General features: G+C 45.0%; 1 protein-coding gene across 1 annotated transcript in view; it reads right to left on the bottom strand.

Annotated features, from left to right (window-relative positions):
* The window catches only part of Dgk (diacyl glycerol kinase 1), a 222,674-nt gene that overhangs the window by 114,332 nt on the left and 85,709 nt on the right, over positions 1-22,633 (bottom strand). Inside the window, 3 exon segments of the mRNA XM_069318563.1 lie at positions 175-352; positions 2,538-2,612; positions 7,454-7,503. Of these exon segments, the coding sequence (XP_069174664.1) occupies positions 175-352; positions 2,538-2,612; positions 7,454-7,503 (303 nt within the window).

Below are 22,633 nucleotides of genomic sequence, written 5' to 3'. Positions count from 1 at the left end.
TAAATTTGCAACTAATTTTGCTATGATGAAAAATTAATCTCCTCCTCCTCCCCCCTCCCTCCTTCCCTCTCTCCACCACCTTTCCCCTTCCATCCCACTCACCAACACCACCTTTCACCTCCCTCCCTCCCTCCCACTCGCCAACACCACCTTCCCCCTCTCTATCCTATTCACCAGCACCACATTTCCCCTTTCTCCAATATCTGAGCATTACTACACTTTCTATCCTTACCGTGTCGAGCCCGAGGAGCACGAGTAGAGGAATTGTGGTCATCCCTCCTCTCTTCCATTCTTCAAGGGACACTGTGCCATCATTATCATAGTCTATCTCGATCATCATGTCTTTCAGAATCTGTAAAGCCACAGAGAAAACACTAAGTGCATGAGAATATGAGTTACACTATAAATGTGATGGGTGACACGGTGACAATATTGGAGAAGGGTACGAACCTGGTGTGTGGTAGAAGGTAAGAATATTGGAGAAGGGTATGAACCTGGTGTGTGGTAGAAGGTAAGAATATTGGAGAAGGGTACGAACCTGGTGTGTGGTAGAAGGTAAGAATATTGGAGAAGGGTACGAACCTGGTGTGTGGTAGAAGGTGACAATATTGGAGAAGGGTATGAACCTGGTGTGTGGTAGAAGGTAAGAATATTGGAGAAGGGTATGAACCTGGTGTGTGGTAGAAGGTAAGAATATTGGAGAAGGGTATGAACCTGGTGTGTGGTAGAAGGTAAGAATATTGGAGAAGGGTATGAACCTGGTGTGTGGTAGAAGGTAAGAATATTGGAGAAGGGTACGAACCTGGTGTGTGGTAGAAGGTAAGAATATTGGAGAAGGGTATGAACCTGGTGTGTGGTAGAAGGTAAGAATATTGGAGAAGGGTACGAACCTGGTGTGTGGTAGAAGGTAAGAATATTGGAGAAGGGTACGAACCTGGTGTGTGGTAGAAGGTGACAATATTGGAGAAGGGTATGAACCTGGTGTGTGGTAGAAGGTAAGAATATTGGAGAAGGGTATGAACCTGGTGTGTGGTAGAAGGTAAGAATATTGGAGAAGGGTATGAACCTGGTGTGTGGTAGAAGGTAAGAATATTGGAGAAGGGTATGAACCTGGTGTGTGGTAGAAGGTAAGAATATTGGAGAAAGAAGGGTATGAACCTGGTGTGTGGTAGAAGGTAAGAATATTGGAGAAAGAAGGGTACGAACCTGGTGTGTGGTAGAAGGTAAGAATATTGGAGAAGGGTACGAACCTGGTGTGTGGTAGAAGGTAAGAATATTGGAGAAAGAAGGGTATGAACTTGGTGTGTGGTAGAAGGTAAGAATATTGGAGAAGGGTACGAACCTGTGTGTGGTAGAAGGTAAGAATATTGGAGAAAGAAGGGTATGAACCTGGTGTGTGGTAGAAGGTAAGAATATTGGAGAAGGGTACGAACCTGGTGTGTGGTAGAAGGTAAGAATATTGGAGAAGGGTATGACCCTGGTGTGTGGTAGAAGGTGACAATATTGGAGAAGGGTATGAACCTGGTGTGTGGTAGAAGGTGACAATATTGGAGAAGGGTATGAACCTGGTGTGTGGTAGAAGGTGACAATATTGGAGAAGGGTACGAACCTGGTGTGTGGTAGAAGGTGACAATATTGGAGAAGGGTACGAACCTGGTGTGTGGTAGAAGTTGACAATATTGGAGAAGGGTATGAACTTGGTTTGAAATAAATGAAGTATTGTACTGTATATTTAATATGGAATATGTTGATGCAATTCTTCCTGTATACAATGAAAGAGATGGATCTATATTAGTTCAAAGTTTTATTAATGTAAGAAAAGACAGCTAGAAATGAATGTGGACACAATCATTAATATTGATATACTTTACTGTACATTTCTCTTAAGGAGCTCTATTCACTACTGAATTAACCTCCTCTTTTTTATTAAAATTTAGTATTAAGAATGGTTAAATTCACAAGGATTAAGATGCAGAGTTCAAATTAAATTTTGCAGAAGAGAATTAATTTTTTGCAAATTCTACTCATTAAATAGCAGCTTCTTAGCACAAAAGGATGGGTATAATAAGTACTGTATTGGGGGGTATAATAAGTACTGTATGGTATAATAAGTTCTGTATGGGTATAATAAGTACTGTATGGGTATAATAAGTACTGTATGGGTATAATAAGTACTGTATGGTATAATAAGTACTGTATGGTATAATAAGTACTGTATGGTATAATAAGTTCTGTATGGGTATAATAAGTACTGTATGGTATAATAAGTTCTGTATGGGTATAATAAGTTCTGTATGGGTATAATAAGTACTGTATGGGTATAATAAGTTCTGTATGGGTATAATAAGTACTGTATGGGTATAATAAGTACTGTATGGTATAATAGTACTGTATGGGTATAATAGTACTGTATGGGTATAATAAGTACTTGTATGGGTATAATAAGTACTGTATGGTATAATAAGTTCTGTATGGGTTATAATGTGTATGGGTATAATAAGTACTGTATGGGTATAATAAACACATAATTATCTCACTGGTTTGAGCTCGGTAACATCCCAGTCAAGGTAGTCGGCTACTTGGATCATTTGGTTCACTATACAGTCCATTTCCTGGGGAAAAAATACAGTACAATATAAAGTAGAAGTGATTTAAATATATGTTGTCAATAAGAGCATGTAAAAATGCAGTAATCCTTAAACAGAAGTCTACATTATAAAATAGTTAGTTCAGTCAGCTCTCAATCAGTTGGTCTTAGGTTCAATTCCTGTACAAGGCAAGACAGTTTGGGTATGTTTACTCATATGCAATATCTTGGTTTCCCTAATAGTAAATTGGTACCAAGGAATAAGTCTACCACTATAGGATGAATCTTAAGAAGGGTCAGAAGATGACCTAGTGAGGACCTTCATAAACCTAGAACAGGCTTGAAAACAAGCCTAATGTAGCACTCTCCAAGTTTTACAGTGGGGTAAAAGATATGGATTTAAACTCGGAAAAAATTAATTTATGATGGACAATCCAGTTGTAAATTTTTTTTTTTTGTTAAATGGATTTGGAGTTTGAAGTTATGCAAAGAGCCCACTAATCCAAATTCTGAACTGAATGAATTCTCATTTTTTGTTTTCGAGTAAACGGAGGGAGTAACCATGTAAAAGGCAGGAGTAAATGGGTAATGGCAGGACTAATCAAGAAAACAATCAGGTAAATGCCAGGAGTAACCAGGTAAATTGGAAAGAATAACTGCATAAATTGCAGAAATAACCAGGAAAATGGCAGGAATAACCAACTAAATAGCAGAAGTAACTGCTTAAATGGTGGGAGTAATCAGGTAAATGGAAGGAAAAACTGGGTAAATTTGATTTATTTATATATACAAGAGTTCTTACATTCTTGTACAGCCACTAGTATGCGTAGCATTTCGGGCAAGACCTTAATCCTATTGTTCCCCTGGAATATGACTTCCGTGAAGAATCATTTTTACAACCAAGTACCCATTTTACTGTTGAGTTAAACAGAGGCTACAGTTAAGGATTAAGGATTTGTAAATTCTCCCTGGGATACGAACCCAGGACAAAGCCTTCGCAAAATGCCAGGCGAACGTCTTGCCACTACACCATGAAGACTATAAAATGGCCAAAGTAACAGGGTAAACGTTTGGTGTTACAACATAAATGGAGGGAGTAACCAGGTAAATGTTGGGAATAACCAGGTAAACAGCAGGAGTAACCAGGTAAATGGGAGAAATAATGGGATTAAGAACAGGAGTAAACAGGCAAATGGAAGGAATAACTTGGTAATTCCTTCCAAGTTATGCTATACTCTTAAGAACAGAGTAACCAAGAACAGTGCAGGCACTGTTAATAATTAGACGGGCACCTCTGGCACCCGTTTGCCCTCCTGCGTATGTGAAGGACAGAGACGCCTCCAGACGCGTTCCTATTGGTCCCTCGGCGGGAGTAACTTCATAAACTATGGGAGTAACTGTGCAAATGGCAAGAGTAACCAAGTAAATGGGTAGTAGTAACCAGTAATGGGTAAACAGAAGTAAAACTGTGTAAACAGTGAGAGTAAGTGGATAAACGGTGGTAGTAACTGTAAACAGCTGTAGTAAACAGTGGAAGTAATCACATAATCAGCAAGAGTAAGTGCATAAACTCTAAGAGTAACCAAGTAAACTGCAGGAATAACTGGGTAAGTGGTGAGAGTAACTACATAGATGGTAGGAATAACCCAGTAAACAGCAGGAATAACCGGGTATATGGCAGAAGTAAACAGGTAAATGATGAAAGTGTGCAGTTAAACAGTGTGAGTAACCAGATTGTGGCATAAAAAAAACCAGCGTTGAATGTAACCCAGCCACGATTCGGAAGATAGGTATCAAACACGCGAAAACCTCCAACTGGAGGGAGGGAGGAAGGGTTGCCAGGGCGCCTCCAGGGCTCGCCCAGAAAATGGCGTTTCATTACATTCAACGCAGTCAGGACCCCATTCAACCTCCAAAATCCCCGCGCCCGAATATCAGGCCAAGACATGTTGCCAAACACGACAGCCAATGCAGCAAAGTTCCTAACATCATAGTCACGAAGATAGACCACAGGCTGGCTAGACTTAATAACCCTGAGGACGACTCGGGAGACTCAAGCCCTAGAACAGTGAATGAGGGAAATTGGATCAACCCAAAGTGCATCCCCGGGCACAGAAGCCGAGGTGCACAGGTAACAGCGAAGAGCCACAACCGGACGCAACACATGATGTAACCCCAGCGTGACCAACCAAGCACCTATGACCTAAGGGGCTCCTCTGGAAAGCCGCCGCCTCATTCTCTGCCAGAAAAGAAGGAGACGGCTGCAACTGAACAAACCGACCACCAGGATTGAAAGAGTAGAAACTCCTGCGTCATAGAGAATGAAGCTTACCGACCTGACTCCCAGAGGCCAATGCCAACAGAAAATGAGCCTTGGAAAAACAATCAGGAACCGAAGGAGCCACCATAAACCGAGGAGAAGAAAGATAGGAGAGCACCTGGTCCAAGGACTAGGACGGCTTAGGTAGTGCATGAGCAGCCTGGAGGTGAAACAATGCATGAGAAAGCTTACAGAATGGGGCAGAAGTAACATCCATCCCGAAAGCAAGTTGGAGCGGCTTCGCCAACGCCACACGATAAGAGTTGACAGTATAAGGCATTAAATGATGGTCCTGAAAAAGCCAAGACAAAGGACAAGACAACCCGAACAGAAATAGAAGACAACCTACAAAGAGAGAGAAAATGGCGGAAAGAACGCCAGGAAACTTCATACTGCCATTGAGACGAAGCTCTCGGGTGGGACATCATCAACAAAGTCACCTGTTCACCATGCAATTGGTGATAAACCCACATCAAAAAGACCAGACACAAAGAGCGGAGAAGGCCAAACCAGCCTTGTACTGGACTGGTCTGACCCGCTGGATGAGGCGGAGCCATGGAAAACGTCCTGGGTTCGGACATCAAGCAAGCAGCACACTCAAACTCGCCCCCCCCCAGGTAAGCCTGCAGAGGTTTCTCGCCACTCAAGCATGTGGGGCCGACAGAACCCATGCCACGTCCTTAACGAAAATAATGGGCAGTCTGGCAGCCAGGAAGACTCTGGAACCTCCAAACACACCAAATATGGGGAAGAAGAACCGAACTCAAATAAGGATGGATCCATTGTGGAGGCAGAATCCGGGTCTCGCAGAAGGTACACAGCAAGAGCCTCCCAAACCTCCTTAGGTGAGACTTGAGAGGCAGAAAACTTCCAAAAGGACAAAGCCAAGGAAACGAAGGGAGCCCAGCACTGAACCCGGGGAGGAGCCGACCCCAAATCATACTCATACCAGGAAGAGGGTAAGAACCCCCCCCCCCCTCGCAACAAGAAGCTCTGTGAAGAAGACACCAACACCCAAATGAGCTCAAAGGGGGCCCAAGGCCCCCAGGTCAACTCCTATGCAGCCATGGGATCCCCCAAGTTGGACTCGGGGCAAAGCCGTCCTCCACACCCTCTATCCCTGAAGAAAAGGCAGAGTCCAGGGACAAGACAGCAAAGAAGGGGGCCTGCTGGTGGGACCCAGAAGCCTCCAAAAGAGGAACCGGCTCAAATGCCTCTGTCCCCAACCCGAATGGGGTAGCCCTCGAAGCTGCCCGAGTCTCATTACTAACTAAACCCTGCCCCGATCCTGAAACTCTCAGACGTTTGGGAGCTGGAAGCAGGGGGAAAGGGGATGGAGGTGCAGGATGAACAACAGGAGAAGGACCAGGGAGTGCAGACAGAACCAAAGTCGAAGTGACTATCGTCCCCAGGTCCAGGTCACTATAACCGAAGCAGGGTAGCCACGGGGCATCCGGATGGGAAACCAACCTAGCATGTTGCAGCATCCTAAACCTAGCTTGCAATGCGGATGCTGCATGTACCCTAACAGTAAATGTCATTAGAATGGTACTCGAGAACAAGCAGAGAACATGACTCGCAAGACTCCGGGTCAAAGGTGTCATTGACTCAACATGCAGCATAAGTGAGGAAAAAGTGGTGACTGTCACCCTGAGACAAGGGGAAAACAGCAAACTTCCAACCCGCACGAGGAAGGCTGAAACTCTGAAGACGCATCCATAGGTCCCAACGAGCCCCGACAGAGTTTTCCAAGGCCTGTAGGCTGACTGCTACGGGAAGCAGAAGCAAGGTGTGGCTAACTGGTTAAAACCCAAAGCTAATAAGGGAGAGGCGATCAAACCACTGAAACCCCCTGCAACGTGACCTATTTTAAACTAACAACAATAACACAGAAATTTGTGATTTTTATATATATTTTGTGTGGTATGTGTTGTCACCATCACATCCTGGTTTACTGCAGGGATCTTGTTTAGATACTGTACTATTGACCAAATTCCTCAAGGTTAGTGTATGGAAATAGTTGTTACTTGATAGAATAAATATGGTGAACTACACTATAAATATAAGGACTATCTTGTATATGGGTAATTCAGCCCATCCTCCTGCTTAGGCAGTACTTATAGTAACAATGAAGACCATCATACATATATTGGTGTAAATAGCAATTACTCTACAAGTACAAATGAGTGTTATTGAATTTGGACAAACTGGAAAGGTTTTTGTATTGATGTTGCAAAGAAAACCTAACCTAACCTAATCTAATTTTCCTAAGCTTAATACATGCTATCTGATGACATATATATAGTACATATATGTGCTATATGCCACTATATATATACCACTAGGCCGAAGAATATTAAGGTTTGGTTTTATTTTTTTTTATGAACTATAAAGTAAATAGCACTAAATTCTACTATCAAAATGTTCATTATGTCTGTGTGTGTTCGATGGTTCACATAGTACACTGTCACTGTCTGACACTGTCCTCTTATACACATGTTATTTACTAAGAAAAAAAGGTAACAAGAGAAGCAGTAGGTACTTACATTAGTATCAAGGACACCGTTGCCATCAGTATCGTATAGCCGAAACATAACTGTCAACAAAATACAGTATATATAAAATACATCATTGTGCATTTTTTTCAAGAAGTAACATCTTATTATTCATATAATTCTTGAAAAGACCCAGCATTGAATGTAATGAAATGTCAGTTTCTGGGTGAGACCCAGAGGCTCCCAGGAGCTAACTGGGCTGATATGAATGTATTAGACCCTGGCATCAGTCAATGCACATGAAGTTCTAGGCTTACCAGGGACCACGAGCCAAAACCTGGCCCCCCTCAGAGAGGCACGAGGAGCAATGGCTTATATAAACCCCTGTGTGGTTGGAAACATTTTATATCTGCCATCAACAGGGTCAGGCACCCAGAAAGATAAGCTCCCCAAAACAAACCCCTATTATGATTAAAATATTGCTACTGAAAGCTGAACTAGTGGACATAACTCCCCAAATGAAAATAAGCAAACATGACATCATCACAACGCTGTCTGAACAACTTTTCCCTCCCTCTCTGGGAAAAGGGTAGAGGAAGCCCCAAACCCCCACGCTGCCTATCCACACTGCAGTTCTGAGGCTGGATGTCAAAAATCGCGAAAAAATGCCGACCGGAGGGAGGGATGCCAGGAAGCCTCAGGGTCTCACCCTGAAACTGGCGTTTCATTGCATTCCATGCTGGTTTTCTGGAGGGGGTCCCATCGACTCCCTGGAGCTACTTACCCAAAGACAAAACAAGAGAGACTTACCCGGGAGTTGGTCGGCCCTCGCTCCTCAATGCGAAGTCGAGATAACTGGCTGCAACTGCCGACTCAATGCGACACAGGCCCAACTAGGCCCAAGAACAATGACAAGGTGGAGAGCAGCCAGGATCCTGTTCGACCTCCAAAAACTTGTGCCAGAATGTCAGCCCAAGACATGTTACCGAAGACGGCAGCCAGTACAGCAAACTTACAAACGTCATGGGCACGGTGATAGACATCAGGCTGGCTGGGTCGAATAACCCTGCGGACGACCTGGGAGACCCGAACCCTGGAACAGAGAAGGGAATCCCGGTCAACCCAAAGCGTGTTCCCCGTCACTGAGGCTGTGGCGTGCAGGTAATGGCAGAGAGCCGCAACTGTACACAACACATGATGCACCCCTGGCCTAACCAACCAAGCATCAACAACCCCAAGGACCCCTATGGAAAGCAGCAGTCTCATTCTTCATCAGAAAAGGAGATGGCTGCAAAAAAACATACTGCCAGGAACAAAAAGAGCAGAAACTCCCCTGCGCCAGAGGAGAGCATGAAGCTACCCAACTCGACCCCCAGAGGCCAATGCCAAAAGGGAAAAGAGCCTTGAAAAAACAATCCTAAATCGAAGGGGCCACCACTAACCAAGGAGAAGAGAGAAACGAGAGCACCCAATCTAACTACCAGGACGGCTCAGGCAGCACATGAGCAGGCCAGAGGTAAAACAAAGCCCGAGACAGCTTGAGGAATGGTGCAGAAGTAACATAAATGCTGAACGCAAGCTGCAGCAGCTCCGCCAACGCCGCACTATACCAAGGTGACGGTATTCAGCATAAGATGACGGTCCTGGAACAATCACGAAACGAAGGACAAGACAACCCTATCAGAGACAGAAGTAAACCTATGAAGGGATAAGAAATAATGGAAGGATTAAGAAATAATGGAAGGACCACCAGGAAACTTCATACTGCCACAAGACGAAGCACGCAGGTGGGAGACTATTAACGAAGCCACCTGCTCACTATACAAGTGATGATAGACTCGAGTCAGAAAGACCAAACGCGAAGACTCGAGGAGAAGATCGAACCAGCCCCATAATGGACCAGACCGATCTTCTGAAAGAAGCGGAGCCTCTGGAAGACCCTCGGGTTCGGACACCGAGCAAGTAGCGCCTGAGACCAAGGATGGGCCGGCCACCAATGGGCCGGAAGGACAACTCTCCCTTGGCAAGTCTTCAAATGAGCTAGGATCTGGAGCAACAGAGGAACCAGAGGATAGAGGTACAGGTAACCCCACCTCGACCTTTCCTGCCTGAAGGCATCGACCTCGATGGCCTTGCAGTCAGGGAAGGGCGCCACATACAACAGGAGACACCTCAACCATGCCGACGTGAGGAGGTCCACCTCCGGAGGCCAGTACATCCGGCAGAGCCAACTGAACATCTTGGCATCGACCGTCCATTCCGTGGACAGGGGAATGAACTGAGACAGGCCGTCTGTCAGGACATTGGACACCCCCCGAATGTGAGCACCCCAGAGAGCCAAACCCCGAGAACTCAGCAGACGAGTCACTCGAAGCAACCAGCCCCAAAGAGCCAAGGACCGCATCAAACCACCATGGTTCAGGCAATGAATCACTGGGGAGCAGTCTAAATGCAGCCTGATCGTCAATCTGTGAGCAACCTCGACTCCTTCGAAGCGACAGCAATACTGCCCCGAACTCCCGTACCATGCAATGGTCATGAAGGAAAGATGGACCCCACCGCCCCTGGCCTGCCTAGTGAGCACTGGTCACAAAGCCCCAGAGAAAGAGACAATGCATCTGTGAACACACGAGTGAGGGCTTGGGTAGGTGCCAAGGCACTGAACCCCAAAAACCCCGAAGAAGCCGGCGATGCATCAACCGTACGAAATGACCCGAAAGGCCCACAAATCGTGGAGTCAGGCGCGAGCAAACAGCACAAGTCTCCCTCCCCCCCCCCCCCATTGCTTTGTCAATGGAACGAATTGCGAAAGGGCCAATGCCCCCTCACGTGAACCCGACCTCCACACAGAGCGATCACTGTGCCGTCCAGATGAAAACGGTTCCGAAGGCTCCTCCGGCTCCGAAACTGGCACCACTGGCCTATCATAACTGAAGAAACCCCAAGCCCTGGCACGATCCTTCCGGGAAGATCCCCAATGGGCCCCCTCAGAGAACCAACAAGTTCGACATGAGACGACAACTGGAAGAAGCTGCCTGTAGATACTGCACCACCGCAGACTCTGCAAACAGCAAAGGACAAAAAAGCAAAGAAAACCTGAGAGCCAGGGCTTAAGCGGATTCCACGGAGGTAGCAAGCACTGCCTGCCAACATGCGAGACGGAAAGCAAAGAACAGTGAAACCGCATCCTGCAGGATCGGCGTGAACAGCTTCAAAAGAGCAGATGACTCATTCACCGCCAAGACCAAGGCACCAGACCCAGGATTGGCCCCAAGCACCTCCATGGTCCTCCTCAAGCCAGTCCGAGAACAGCTTGAGAAGGGAAAAGAATCGCAAGACTAACGCCAACAGGCACGGGCGGGCAAGTCCTCAGTAACCAGGGCAGCCAAGAGAGTGGAAACCTGCACGTGAAGCTGTACAATGCCAACATTCTGAGGAATGGTAGGGGCCAACAAGCACGCATTGAGGAGCTCAAATTCGCTCCTCAGGAAAACCTGGACCACTGTATGAGCCTCGCGCCACTCAAGCACGCAGGACCGACAAAACATATACTATGCCTTCAATGAGAAAAAGGAGCAGTCCACAAACCAGGAAGACTCCGGAACCTCATAACGAGCCCAGTAAGAAAAGATCCAAACATGAAGGAAGAAGAATCCATTATGGAAGTGTAATCCAATCCTTACCTCCCTTGCGCAGGAGGTAAGCTGCAATGGCCTCCCGCACCACATGAGGTGGGATGCGGGAGGCCAAAAACCTCCAGAAGGATGGGACCAAAGAACACAAGGGAGCACGGAACCGAACTCGGGAAGGGACTTATCCCAAATCCAATTCATACGAGGAGGGAGGAGATGAAAATCCCAATCCCTTGTAACATCAAGCCCCACTCGGAAGGTACAAAAAACCCAAGCAGGTCCAACAGGGCCTAAGGCCCCCAAGTCAACCTCTCCCTCTCCCTGGGAACCTCCCCTTGAGGACCCAGGGTTGAGCCATCCTCCAAGTCCCGTCTCAAAACAAAAGGCAGAAGCAGCCAAAAAAGTAGAAATGAAGGGGGCCCCACTGGTCATACCCAAAAGCTCCGGGTGGAGGAACATGCTCGAATGCCTCTGTCGCCACACGGAAGGGGCATACCCTGAAACTGCCCGAGTCTCAACATCAACTAAACCCTGCCCCGATTCCAAAACCCTCAGATGCTTCAGAACCGGAAGCGGGGGGAGAAGACCAGGACGAACAACAGAAGGACAAGGACAAGGGGGCGCGGACTGAACCAATGGGCAGTCTTGGGATATCTGGGGTAGCAGCCAACCTAGCATGCTGCAGGAAACCTAAACCGAGCATGCAATGCTGAAGCTCTCTGCACTGAATATCATGATCAGTGGACTGGGTGTACTGGAGTACAACCAAGGAACAAAACTCGCAGAACTCCGAGTCGAAGGCGTCACTGACCCAACAGGCAACATAATGGAGGCAGAAACCGATGAGTGTCACCCTGAAACAAGGGGACAGAGCAACTTTCAAACTCGCACAAAGTCAGAAGGGACCCAGGGGTTGCAACCATCAGGCTAAAGAGTGCCTGCATGGTTTCCCATGGCCCTTAGTTGTATTTTACCTAGTTGTATTCACCTAGTTGTGCTTGCAGGGGGTTAAGCTCTGCTCATTTGGCCCACCTCTCAACTGTCAATCAATCAACTGACTACCTACTAACTAATTCCCCCCCCCATACACACACACACACACACAGGAAGCAGCCCATAACAGCTGTCTAATACCCAGGTACCTATTTACTGCTAGGTAACAGGAGCATCAGGGTGAAAGAAACTGACCATGTTTCTCACCGGTGCCGGGAATTGAACCCTGGTACACAGGATTACATGTACAGCATGCTGTCCACTCAGCCACCAGCTCCCTAAACGAGCTGGTGGCTTGTTACATTTATTGTGTAATCTCGTTAACGACTGTGATGCGCCGAGTTTATTTTGAAATTCCCCCCGTGTGCATGAAATAAAGTGTTCCCAAAAAATTCTTTTTTTCTTCGTATAAGGATAAATTCCCTTCCCTGAACATGTCTATGTAAAAATAAATACCAAATTCCACTTACTTTGGCTGTGGGGATGCGGACAAGGTGTGCTGTGACGTCATCAGGGGCTGGTCGCCTGTGCGTGACGTGCCCAGACACAGTCGCGCGGGCCATTCAAGCACTGGGTGTTGCCACAAATATATTTTCAATTATTTGTTCTATATATTTCCAATGCGGTTTTATTTGTTTTTTTTATCGTATATGATGCATATTTGTGTCCTTTACAATATGTATACAGTAGAACATTCATAATGTTCCATGGAACTGTGATACATGTGTCGGTAATGTGTCCACAATAAATTTTTATTGTCGCAATATTACTTTATAAAAATTCACTAAAATTACAATACTGTATGTACAGTTTCACACACTATTTACACAGTAACATACTGTATTACACACTCAGTACTTCGAAAGTGAGTAATAATCAACGAAGTAGTCCATGTACACAGCACGACTTCGCTCTTGTTGCACCAAGTACAGCTAGATTTTCGCTTCCTGTTTCTTCGTTCTGTGTGTTTGCAAATAACGCACTCACGTATACCCTTGGCTTTAGTACCTGTAGATGGAATGTAGCCAAGCTTGTGAAGCGTAAGGTAGTCTTGAAAAGATTATAGGAAAAGATCAATTTGTAAGGTAGTCATGAAAAGATTGCTTTGTAAGGTCCCACGCAGGAAGAGATTCAGCCAGCTCAAAGAGTGTCCGTCAGTCAAGAAGAGATTCAGCTATTCTTGAAAATATCTATGGAAATCACCACAATGGAAGCCGCTAACACTGTTCATCTATGCTACTTGTATCAGATGCATCATTACTGAATGCAGAAAATGATTCATCTATGTATCATCTATATAAATTCAAAATAGCATAGGTGGAGGAAGGGTGGCGCTCAGAGCTTCAACTGGATGCGCTCACTGTATCGTCTTCATAGGTGCTGTATTACTTGTATCTGACCTTTGTGTTAGGTCTTTTATTGCGCCTAGCTTCACCAATATTATGACCCTTATGTTCTTCAAACAATAAGGTTTGAATTTCACTGACAGCGCACGATCTTTCAATACCACATTGGACAGGTGTTTGGGAGTCAGAGACGCGTGCGCCACCCATGGTTGCTCACTCAGTATTAACCCAGCCAGCAGCAATAGGGCATTCTGGGAATTTTTTCCAAGATGGTTGCCTCTCACTGGAGGTCCTAAGTCCATTTTGTACACACCCAACTGCGCACACTGGGAAACAGATTCACGGAAAATGAAAAGGAAATGTGTGAAACATTAAATGAAAAGTTCCAAAGTGTGTTTGTACAAAATGAAATCTTCAGAGAACCAGACACAATAAGAATTCCAGAGAACAACATAGAGCGGATAGAGGTGTCTAGAGATGAAGTGGAAAATATGCTAAAGGAGCTCGGGAGGAACAAAGCAGCTGGCCCAGATGGCGTTTCACCATGGGTTCTGAGAGAATGTGCATCTGAGCTCAGCATTCCACTTCACCTGATTTTTCAGGCATCCCTGTGTACAGGAATCGTAGCAGACGTGTGGAAACAGGCTAACATAGTTCCAATCTACAAAAGTGGCAGCAGGGAAGACCCCCTCAATTATAGACCTGTATCATTGACAAGTGTAATAGTGAAAGTATTGGAAAAGCTAATCAAAACTAAATGGGTAGAACACCTGGAGAGAAATGATATAATATCAGACAGACAGTATGGTTTTCGATCAGGAAGATCCTGTGTATCGAATTTACTCAGTTTCTATGATCGGGCCACAGAGATTTTACAGGAAAGAGATGGCTGGGTTGACTGCATCTATCTGGACCTAAAAAAGGCTTTCGACAGAGTTCCACATAAGAGGTTGTTCTGGAAACTGGAAAATATTGGAGGGGTGACAGGTAAGCTTCTATCATGGATGAAAAATTTTCTGACTGATAGAAAAATGAGGGCAGTAATCAGAGGCAATGTATCGGAATGGAGAAATGTCACAAGTGGAGTACCACAGGGTTCAGTTCTTGCACCAGTGATGTTTATTGTGTACATAAATGATCTACCAGTTGGTATACAGAATTATATGAACATGTTTGCTGATGATGCTAAGATAATAGGAAGGATAAGAAATTTAGATGATTGTCATGCCCTTCAAGAAGACCTGGACAAAATAAGTATATGGAGCACCACTTGGCAAATGGAATTTAATGTTAATAAATGTCATGTTATGGAATGTGGAATAGGAGAACATAGACCCCACACAACCTATATATTATGTGAGAAATCTTTAAAGAATTCTGATAAAGAAAGAGATCTAGGAGTGGTTCTAGATAGAAAACTATCACCTGAGGACCACATTAAGAATATTGTGCAAGGAGCCTATGCAATGCTTTCTAACTTCAGAATTGCATTTAAATACATGGATGGCGATATACTAAAGAAATTGTTCATGACTTTTGTTAGGCCAAAGCTAGAATATGCAGCTGTTGTGTGGTGCCCATATCTTAAGAAGCACATCAACAAACTGGAAAAGGTGCAAAGACATGCTACTAAGTGGCTCCCAGAACTGAAGGGCAAGAGCTACAAGGAGAGGTTAGAAGCATTAAATATGCCAAAACTAGAAGACAGAAGAAAAGAGGTGATATGATCACTACGTACAAAATAGTAACAGGAATTGATAAAATCGACAGGGAAGACTTCCTGAGACCTGGAACTTCAAGAACAAGAGGCCATAGATTTAAACTAGCTAAACACAAATGCCGAAGAAATATAAGAAAATTCACCTTCGCAAATAGAGTGGTAGACGGTTGGAACAAGTTAAGTGAGAAGGTGGTGGAGGCCAAGACCGTCAGTAGTTTCAAAGCGTTATATGACAAAGAGTGCTGGGAAGACGGGACACCACGAGCGTAGCTCTCATCCTGTAACTACACTTAGGTAATTACACTTAGGTAATTACACTTAGTAATTACACTTAGGTAATTACACACTTAGAATGGGTACGAAAAAATCAAAGAGAGTTTTCTCGGGTGGCGCAGTTTCCTACCGACCGAGAATACTCGGTTGGCGCAGTTCAGTGGTTAAGAAAAGCCCAGGTAGGGTACTGCTAACCAGCACCCAAAGTTACCAATCAAACTGCTAAAGCTGAACCCCCAGGACGTGTACACTCATGGGGGCCTAGTAGAGGACCACCATGATTTGGGTGTGATCAAAACCAAGGGACACATCCCCCACCAAGCAGGAAAACAAAAACTAACACCCCCAAGTCCAGGTTCCTATAAAGAAAAACGATACTATCACCCCCGCATTTTTTTTTTTTAAAGAAAAATCCCGCAAGAGGACAATGTGCCCAGGCGGAACAGAGCCGGGCGCAATGAGAGGTGAAAACTAGCTGCACATGTACCCTGTACCTCAACCATTGACAAAACTACTCCCTACCAAGAGGCAAACAGTGGTGCAGGAAACACACCAGCTGACTCCAAGGGTGGTCAATCACCGAGCAGCAAAAGACTTTGTTGAGGTAAAACCCAAGGTAACTTGTGGAAGGCGGCCCCAAGGCCCAAAGGCAGTACTTACAGGGCACCTAGGGAAGGGGACCCTAGGTGCATGCAGCCCGAGTACTTGTGAAATAACTCCTGGCTCGCACACCACCACTTAGATTGTGCCACACCACAAGGCACATAACTGGAAAAACGAGCCATAGGTGCACAACCTTGCCAGTTCACATCAGCCACAGAACTGCAGGATGGATAGCCGGCGTGGGGGTCTAAGGCTTCACCTTCCCTCTCCCAGGAAGGGGGAAGCGATTGCACAGACAGCGGCGCAGTGACATGGTGTCGTCATGCTCGTTTGCTCATTTTCATTTGGGGAATTCTTTCTATTAATTCAGCTTTCAGTAGCAATATTTTAACCAGAATAGGGGTTTGTTTTGAGGCGCTTACCTTTCTGGGTGCCTGACCCGGTCGATGGCAAACATAGAATGCTTCCAACCACACGGAGGGGTTTCTTTAGACTATTGCTCTTCGTGCCTCTCTGAGGGGGCCAGGTTCTGGCTCGTGGTCCTCAGTAGGCCTAGAACTTCATACATATTGACTGATGCCAGGGGTCTAATACACTGATATCAGCCCGGTTAACTCCGGAGAGCCGAATGGGCTCCCTCAGAAAATCAGACTGATTAAAATAAAAAAAAAGGTTCTAAGAAAGTCACTTAGTTGCTCTTGAAGGAGGCAAAGAACCTGCTAGCCCCAAGAGCAGATCTATACTTAAGACAGTTTGACAAATCTGCCTGTGCACAGCAGGGATCTTTTCAAATGTCCCTATAGGGTCTTAGTGATGCAAGGGAGAGACTAAGAATATTCTATATCAACCCAAATCAAATGCCAGAATACAGTACATTAAAAAACTCAAGGTTTGGCCCTTCTTTCCTGAAATGAGGGAAGAGTAGATTTCCACAGATCTCATGTAGAGGCTGAAATACCTCCCAAAATTCAGTGACCACCAGATGAGAAGTAGGACAAAAAAGGATAAAATCATAAGTAAACTACGAAGAAGAGGCCTAGTTACTAAAGCAAGTGTAAGGGCACGGGTTTGTAAGTCATACCCGAGAGTTCAGAATAACAAAACTTTTAAGGGTTTACTTAGTAAACCATAAACTTATCAACAGACAAGGATGGACAAATGAATTCAGCAATCAAATGGATAAAAACTAAAATAAATACTGTACAGTTACTTTAGTTCCGTCAAAATGTAACCAAGGGAAAACAGAATGTAGCATGCAACCACTCGCAGGCAATTTTGTGACTGGCTGCATCTTATTATTTTCTAATGAAACATGTACAGTACTGAGGAACTGTGAATGTAGTGGAAGTCTCAAGAGGAGAATATCCACTGCTGGTCAATGCACAAAACAAGGTAGAATGTACAAGTCTCATAACCCAGTTGATTAAAAAAAGGAAAATAGATGCAAATTACTGGTATACACACACAAGAAGCATCCACCAATAGCATCACCCCACTGCACAACAAAACTATTTTCTAATTATAAACACCAACTTCTTAATTATGGTCACTTGCCTGTCCACCATCAATATGTCAGTTAAATTGTGAGATTGTAGTTTGTGCTTATATCACGAGCTTCCATATGATAGTGATCAGGTGCAGCAGTTGGACGTGACAACCCAATGTTTGTACACTGACTGCATATCTTTGGCTTGCCAATTGCAGTTTGGATGGGCTTTGGAGTTTCTAGCAGTTATTTTGGACTGGACTGATTATTCTTTAGTGTCTCTCTAGCATCAGGTTGACCAGCCAGAGACACTTGAAATGATCTCTGCTGAGCTGATGCAGATTGTCAATTTTCAACATACCTGTACAGTACTGTATTTGCATAAATACAAGCCGTACACAAATTTAAGCACACAGTGAGTTTTAATGCTTGAACCTTGATTCTGTGATGCAAGGAATACTAATAGTACTGTACTCTGAAGTTCAGTAATTCTTTAAAATTCTTACATTAAAATTATTTTCATATTTAAAATTAATCATATACTGTACAGTACTGTACAGTTGGAGGAATGGTTGAAGGGGCGAGTAGCTGCTGGTTGCAAATACCAGTAGTAACATTGTGTAACATTTGAGTCAAGCTTGGCTGAAAACTTTTAAAATATATGAAACTCGGTGATATAGTAATGCTTCCCAAAAACGTTCATGTAAATCTGATCTTAACCACTGGACTGCACCGGCCGAGAAAACTCGGTCAGTAGGAACCTGCACGAGCCGAGAAAACACCTTTTTAATGCTTCGTACCCATTCAAAACGCGAGCGCAGTACGTTGTATACGAAATGGACTCTTGGGACCTCCAGTGAGAGGCAGCCATCTTGGAAAAAATTCCCAGAATGTCCTGGAGCTGCTGGCTGGCTCAGTTCCGAGTGAGCAACCATGGGAGGCACACACGCCTCTGGTTCCAAACACCTGTCCGACGTGGTGTTGAAAGATTGCTCTCTGTCGGTGAAATTCAGACCTTATTGTTTGAAGAACATAAGGGTCATGATATCAGGCACAATAAGGATCTAGCACAAGAGTCGGATGCTAGTGATACAGCACCGATGAGGACGATATAGCGAGCTTATCCAGTAGTAGCTGAGCACCACCCATGCTCACCCGTGTTATCTCTAATTTTTATAGATGATTCATAAATGAATCTTTTCTGGGTTCAGTGATGATGCATCTGATACAAGTAGCATAGATGAACAGTGTTAGTGGCTTCCATGGTGGTGTTTTCCGTGGATCTTTTAAAAAATAGCTGAATCTCTTCCAAAATAGCTAAATCTCTCCCAGAATGGCTGAATCTCTTCCAGAATAACTGACACCCTTCCTGAATACCTAAATCTCTTCCAGAATACCTTATAAAACGATCTTTTCAAGACTATCTTATAAATTGATCTCTTCCTATAATCTTTTCAAGACTACCTTACACTTCACAAGCTACAAGCTTGTGAAGTATGTAGCCAAGCAAGCTTGGCTACATACCACCTACAGGTACTAAAGCCAAGGGTGTACATGAGTGTGCTATTTGCAAGCACACAGAACAAAGAAACAGGAAGCAAAAATCTGTTTGTTCCTGGTGCATCGAGAGCAAAGTCACACTGTGTACCATGGATTGCTTCATTAATTATCACTCGCTTCCAAAGTACTGAGTGTGTAATACAGTGTGTTACTGTGTAAATAGTGTGAAACTGTACATATTGTAATTTTGGTGAATTTTGAACAAGTAATATTGCGACAATAACATTTACTGTATATTCTACGATCAATCAAAACAGTGTTTTTGCTGTTATTACACTATATACACACACTGTATATATCTATCTATGTGTGTTCACCATAAACCACTAAGTTGGTATGGTGAGTCAAAACAACAAGACTGGCCACGACACGGCAGCTAACAGACGCCACCTCCCTCCCCTCTTTCAACACTTACTCGCCAACATTTTTCCTCTCACCATATTTTTATTGTTTTTATTACACTATTTACACATGTTATAAATAACCTCACTAAAATGGCTCCTCCCAACATACTCCTTTTGATGTTATTACACTCTATATACACAATTATAAATAAGTATCTACATTTGTGTTCACCATAGCAAACCACTATGCTGGTATGGGAAGACAAAACAACAAGAGTGGCTGCTACACATCAGCCAGCTAACACTACCTCCCTCCCTCCCTCCCTCCTCACACCATACTACGCACATCGCTAATTATCACCACAATCCAGCTATTATCAGAATCCTGGTCACTAAATCCTGTAAATGAATAATTTTCCACAAGTTTATTTTGTAAAGGAACATGAGGAGTTGTTTCAAGATTCTTAGATGGACCAAACAATGGCAGTGCGCTGTGGCTAGTGCTGTGAACATCTTGAACAACGTTGTGTTCACTGATATCTGAACATTGTATACAGTCTATCACATTTAGGCTCTTCTGTAATACTATCATACCAGTTAATAATACCAGTTACATACAGTATATATATTTTGACATTTTTAAGCGATGTTGTGGTCACAAGCTGAACAGCAGTGCTGTTAGCTCATGCTCCGTGCACCAGCCTTGGTTGCTCACTCAGGACTGAGGCTCTCACACCCGGGAATGTTGCCCATGATTTAAAAAAAAAAAATGGCGTCTCTTTACTAGAGCCTTGAGGAAGCTGATGAGAACCTTGTGTAGCTGCAGGAGTTTTGAATGCTATCCTATACCTACGAGAGTCCTGAGGCGCTCTGTGCACCCCTGATCCAGTGCCTCAAGGTGCTCTGTGCATTGTGGTGGTTAAACAGCATGGCCAAACCATACTCAAACAATGACAGATCTATCACAGAGGCAAAATCCGGGTCACACATGAGGTAAGCCGCAATAGCCTCCCGAACCTCCTTAGGCGGGATTCGAGAGGCAGAAAACCTCCGGAAAGGAGGAGCCGAAGAACCCAGGAGAACTCGGAACTGAACCCGGAGAAGAGCCGACCCCAAATCATACTCGTACAGGTAAAGGGGGTAAGAAAACCCTTTTCCCTGCAACAACAAACCCTGCAAAGAGGGCACCAAAACCCATGCGGGATCAAAGAGGGCCCAAGCCGCCCAGGTCACTTTCTCTCTAGCCCTGGGAGCCTCCAAACCAGGCCCCGGGGCAGAGCAGTCCTCCACGCCCTCTACCTTTGAAGAAAAGGCAGAGTCCAGGGAAAAGGCAGCAAAGAAGGAGGTCTGCTAGTAGGACCCAGAAGCCTCGACAGAAGGAGTGGGCTCAAATGCCTCCATCTCCTACTCGAATGGGGCAGCCCCTGAAGCCACCCGAGTCTGAACGCCATCTAAACCCCGCCCCGATCAACGGAAAAGGGTGAACAACGCCAACCAGGAAAGGACTTGCGGACGCGGATGGAACCGAAGTCGAAGCGACAAACTCCCGCAAGTCCGGGTCCCTATAACCAAAATGGGGCAGCCCTGGGGCATCCAAGCGGGCAACCAACCTAGTGCATTGCAGCAACATAAACCTGGTATGCAATGCGGATGCTGCCTGAACCCAAACCTCAGTGACAATAGAATGGGTGAACTGAGGCACAAGCAGAGAACATGTCTCGCAAGACTCTGGGAAAAACACAAGACTCAAAAACAAAACACAAGACTAGCAAGAAAACACCTGCAAAAGTACAACGCCACCAGAAGGAACAGGAACACAGCCGCCGCATAGGTAAGCAAGCAGCACAGCACCTTGTACCCCAACCAGCAACACAACCACTTTCCTACCTAAGGCCAAACAAAAGCCACGAAATCCCAGTTGGCCCTAAGGGTGGGGGTAAATGCAGAGCAGCAAAAACTCCTACAGAAGTGGAATCCCGAAGGCTCTATAGAAGGTAATCCTAGAGCACAAGGGTAGTACTTACAGGGCACTTAGAGAAGGTAGCCCCAGGCGCTTGCAGCCCCAGTACACTGTAGTTACACCTGGGCAACACACCACAAGGAGCAGGAAACACCACAAAGGCACAAATTCTGCCAAGAAATCGAGGCCAGATTTGACGACCGCCCCAATACGCATCAGCCTACGAACTGAAGGTGTGAGCAGCCGGAACGGGGCGTTCGGGGCCTCCCCCCTCCCCCTCTCGGGCAGGGGAGGGCTGCGTGGACAAGCAGCATGGCGGCGGTGTATGACATTTGCTTGTTTCCTTAAGTTTTGGGGCGTTTTGCCTCTCTATTCAGTCTTCCGTTGCAATTTCTTACCAAGTGGGGTCTGTTTTGGTATGCCTACCTTTCTAGGTGCCTAACCCCGGTCGATGGCAGACATGGAATGCTTCCAAACACATGGGGGTTTCCATAGGTCATTGCTCCCTGTGCCTCTCTGAGGGGTCCAGGTTCTGGCTCATGGTCCCCAGTAGGCTGAACTCCATTGACTGATGCCCAAGAAGAAGCAAGAAGAAGAACACCCACCAGAGTCATATAATGTATATCAGTCCGATAGCTCCAGGGAGTCGGAGGGACTCCCGACAGAAAATAGTGAATTTGTTCATTTTTGGACATTTCTTTAACCTCTTAACTGCACGGCCTCCAAATATGACACCTTTCCCAATGCGCAGGAAATAAAATCTGGAAAAAATTAATTTCTGTTTTTAATGTGTCAAAAACCCTTCCTTGAGTAAGGGTATAGTAAACAGAAGGTCGAAATTGTAAGTACTTTACCTGCTATGGGGTCCGTAAGTTCGTGCGTGATGTCATCATTCCCTGGTCACCCGTGGCATACGCCCCCAGGGCAGGTAGGGCGCTTGGGGCAGGATGCGCAAGTTGCCGCAAATATATTTTTGTTCATTTTCTGCGCACAGTTCCAAATACATTTTATATGCTTTTACATGCCAATCCTATGTATAATGAACATGTACACTATATTATGGCAGTAGAACATCCGTACTGTCCGAAGACACTGTTACGTGCATGACATGTGTACACATATCCGGCACATATTTCCATTGTATTATGCTAATTTATGTATATATACAGTCTATTTACACACTATACACTATCACACACTATATATATTCCCCATGAACACACTCAGAACTCCGCAAGTGTCAGCTGCCACACCCTCACTCTTCCAACATCCAATCTCTCCCTCACTCCTCCAACATCTTACTCGCCAACATTG

The sequence above is a fragment of the Procambarus clarkii genome, chromosome 90, assembly GCF_040958095.1.
Source record: "Procambarus clarkii isolate CNS0578487 chromosome 90, FALCON_Pclarkii_2.0, whole genome shotgun sequence".
Taxonomy (NCBI): domain Eukaryota; kingdom Metazoa; phylum Arthropoda; class Malacostraca; order Decapoda; family Cambaridae; genus Procambarus; species Procambarus clarkii.
Note: the sequence above shows the minus strand (reverse complement) of the source record. Positions and strands in the feature narration are given on the sequence as shown.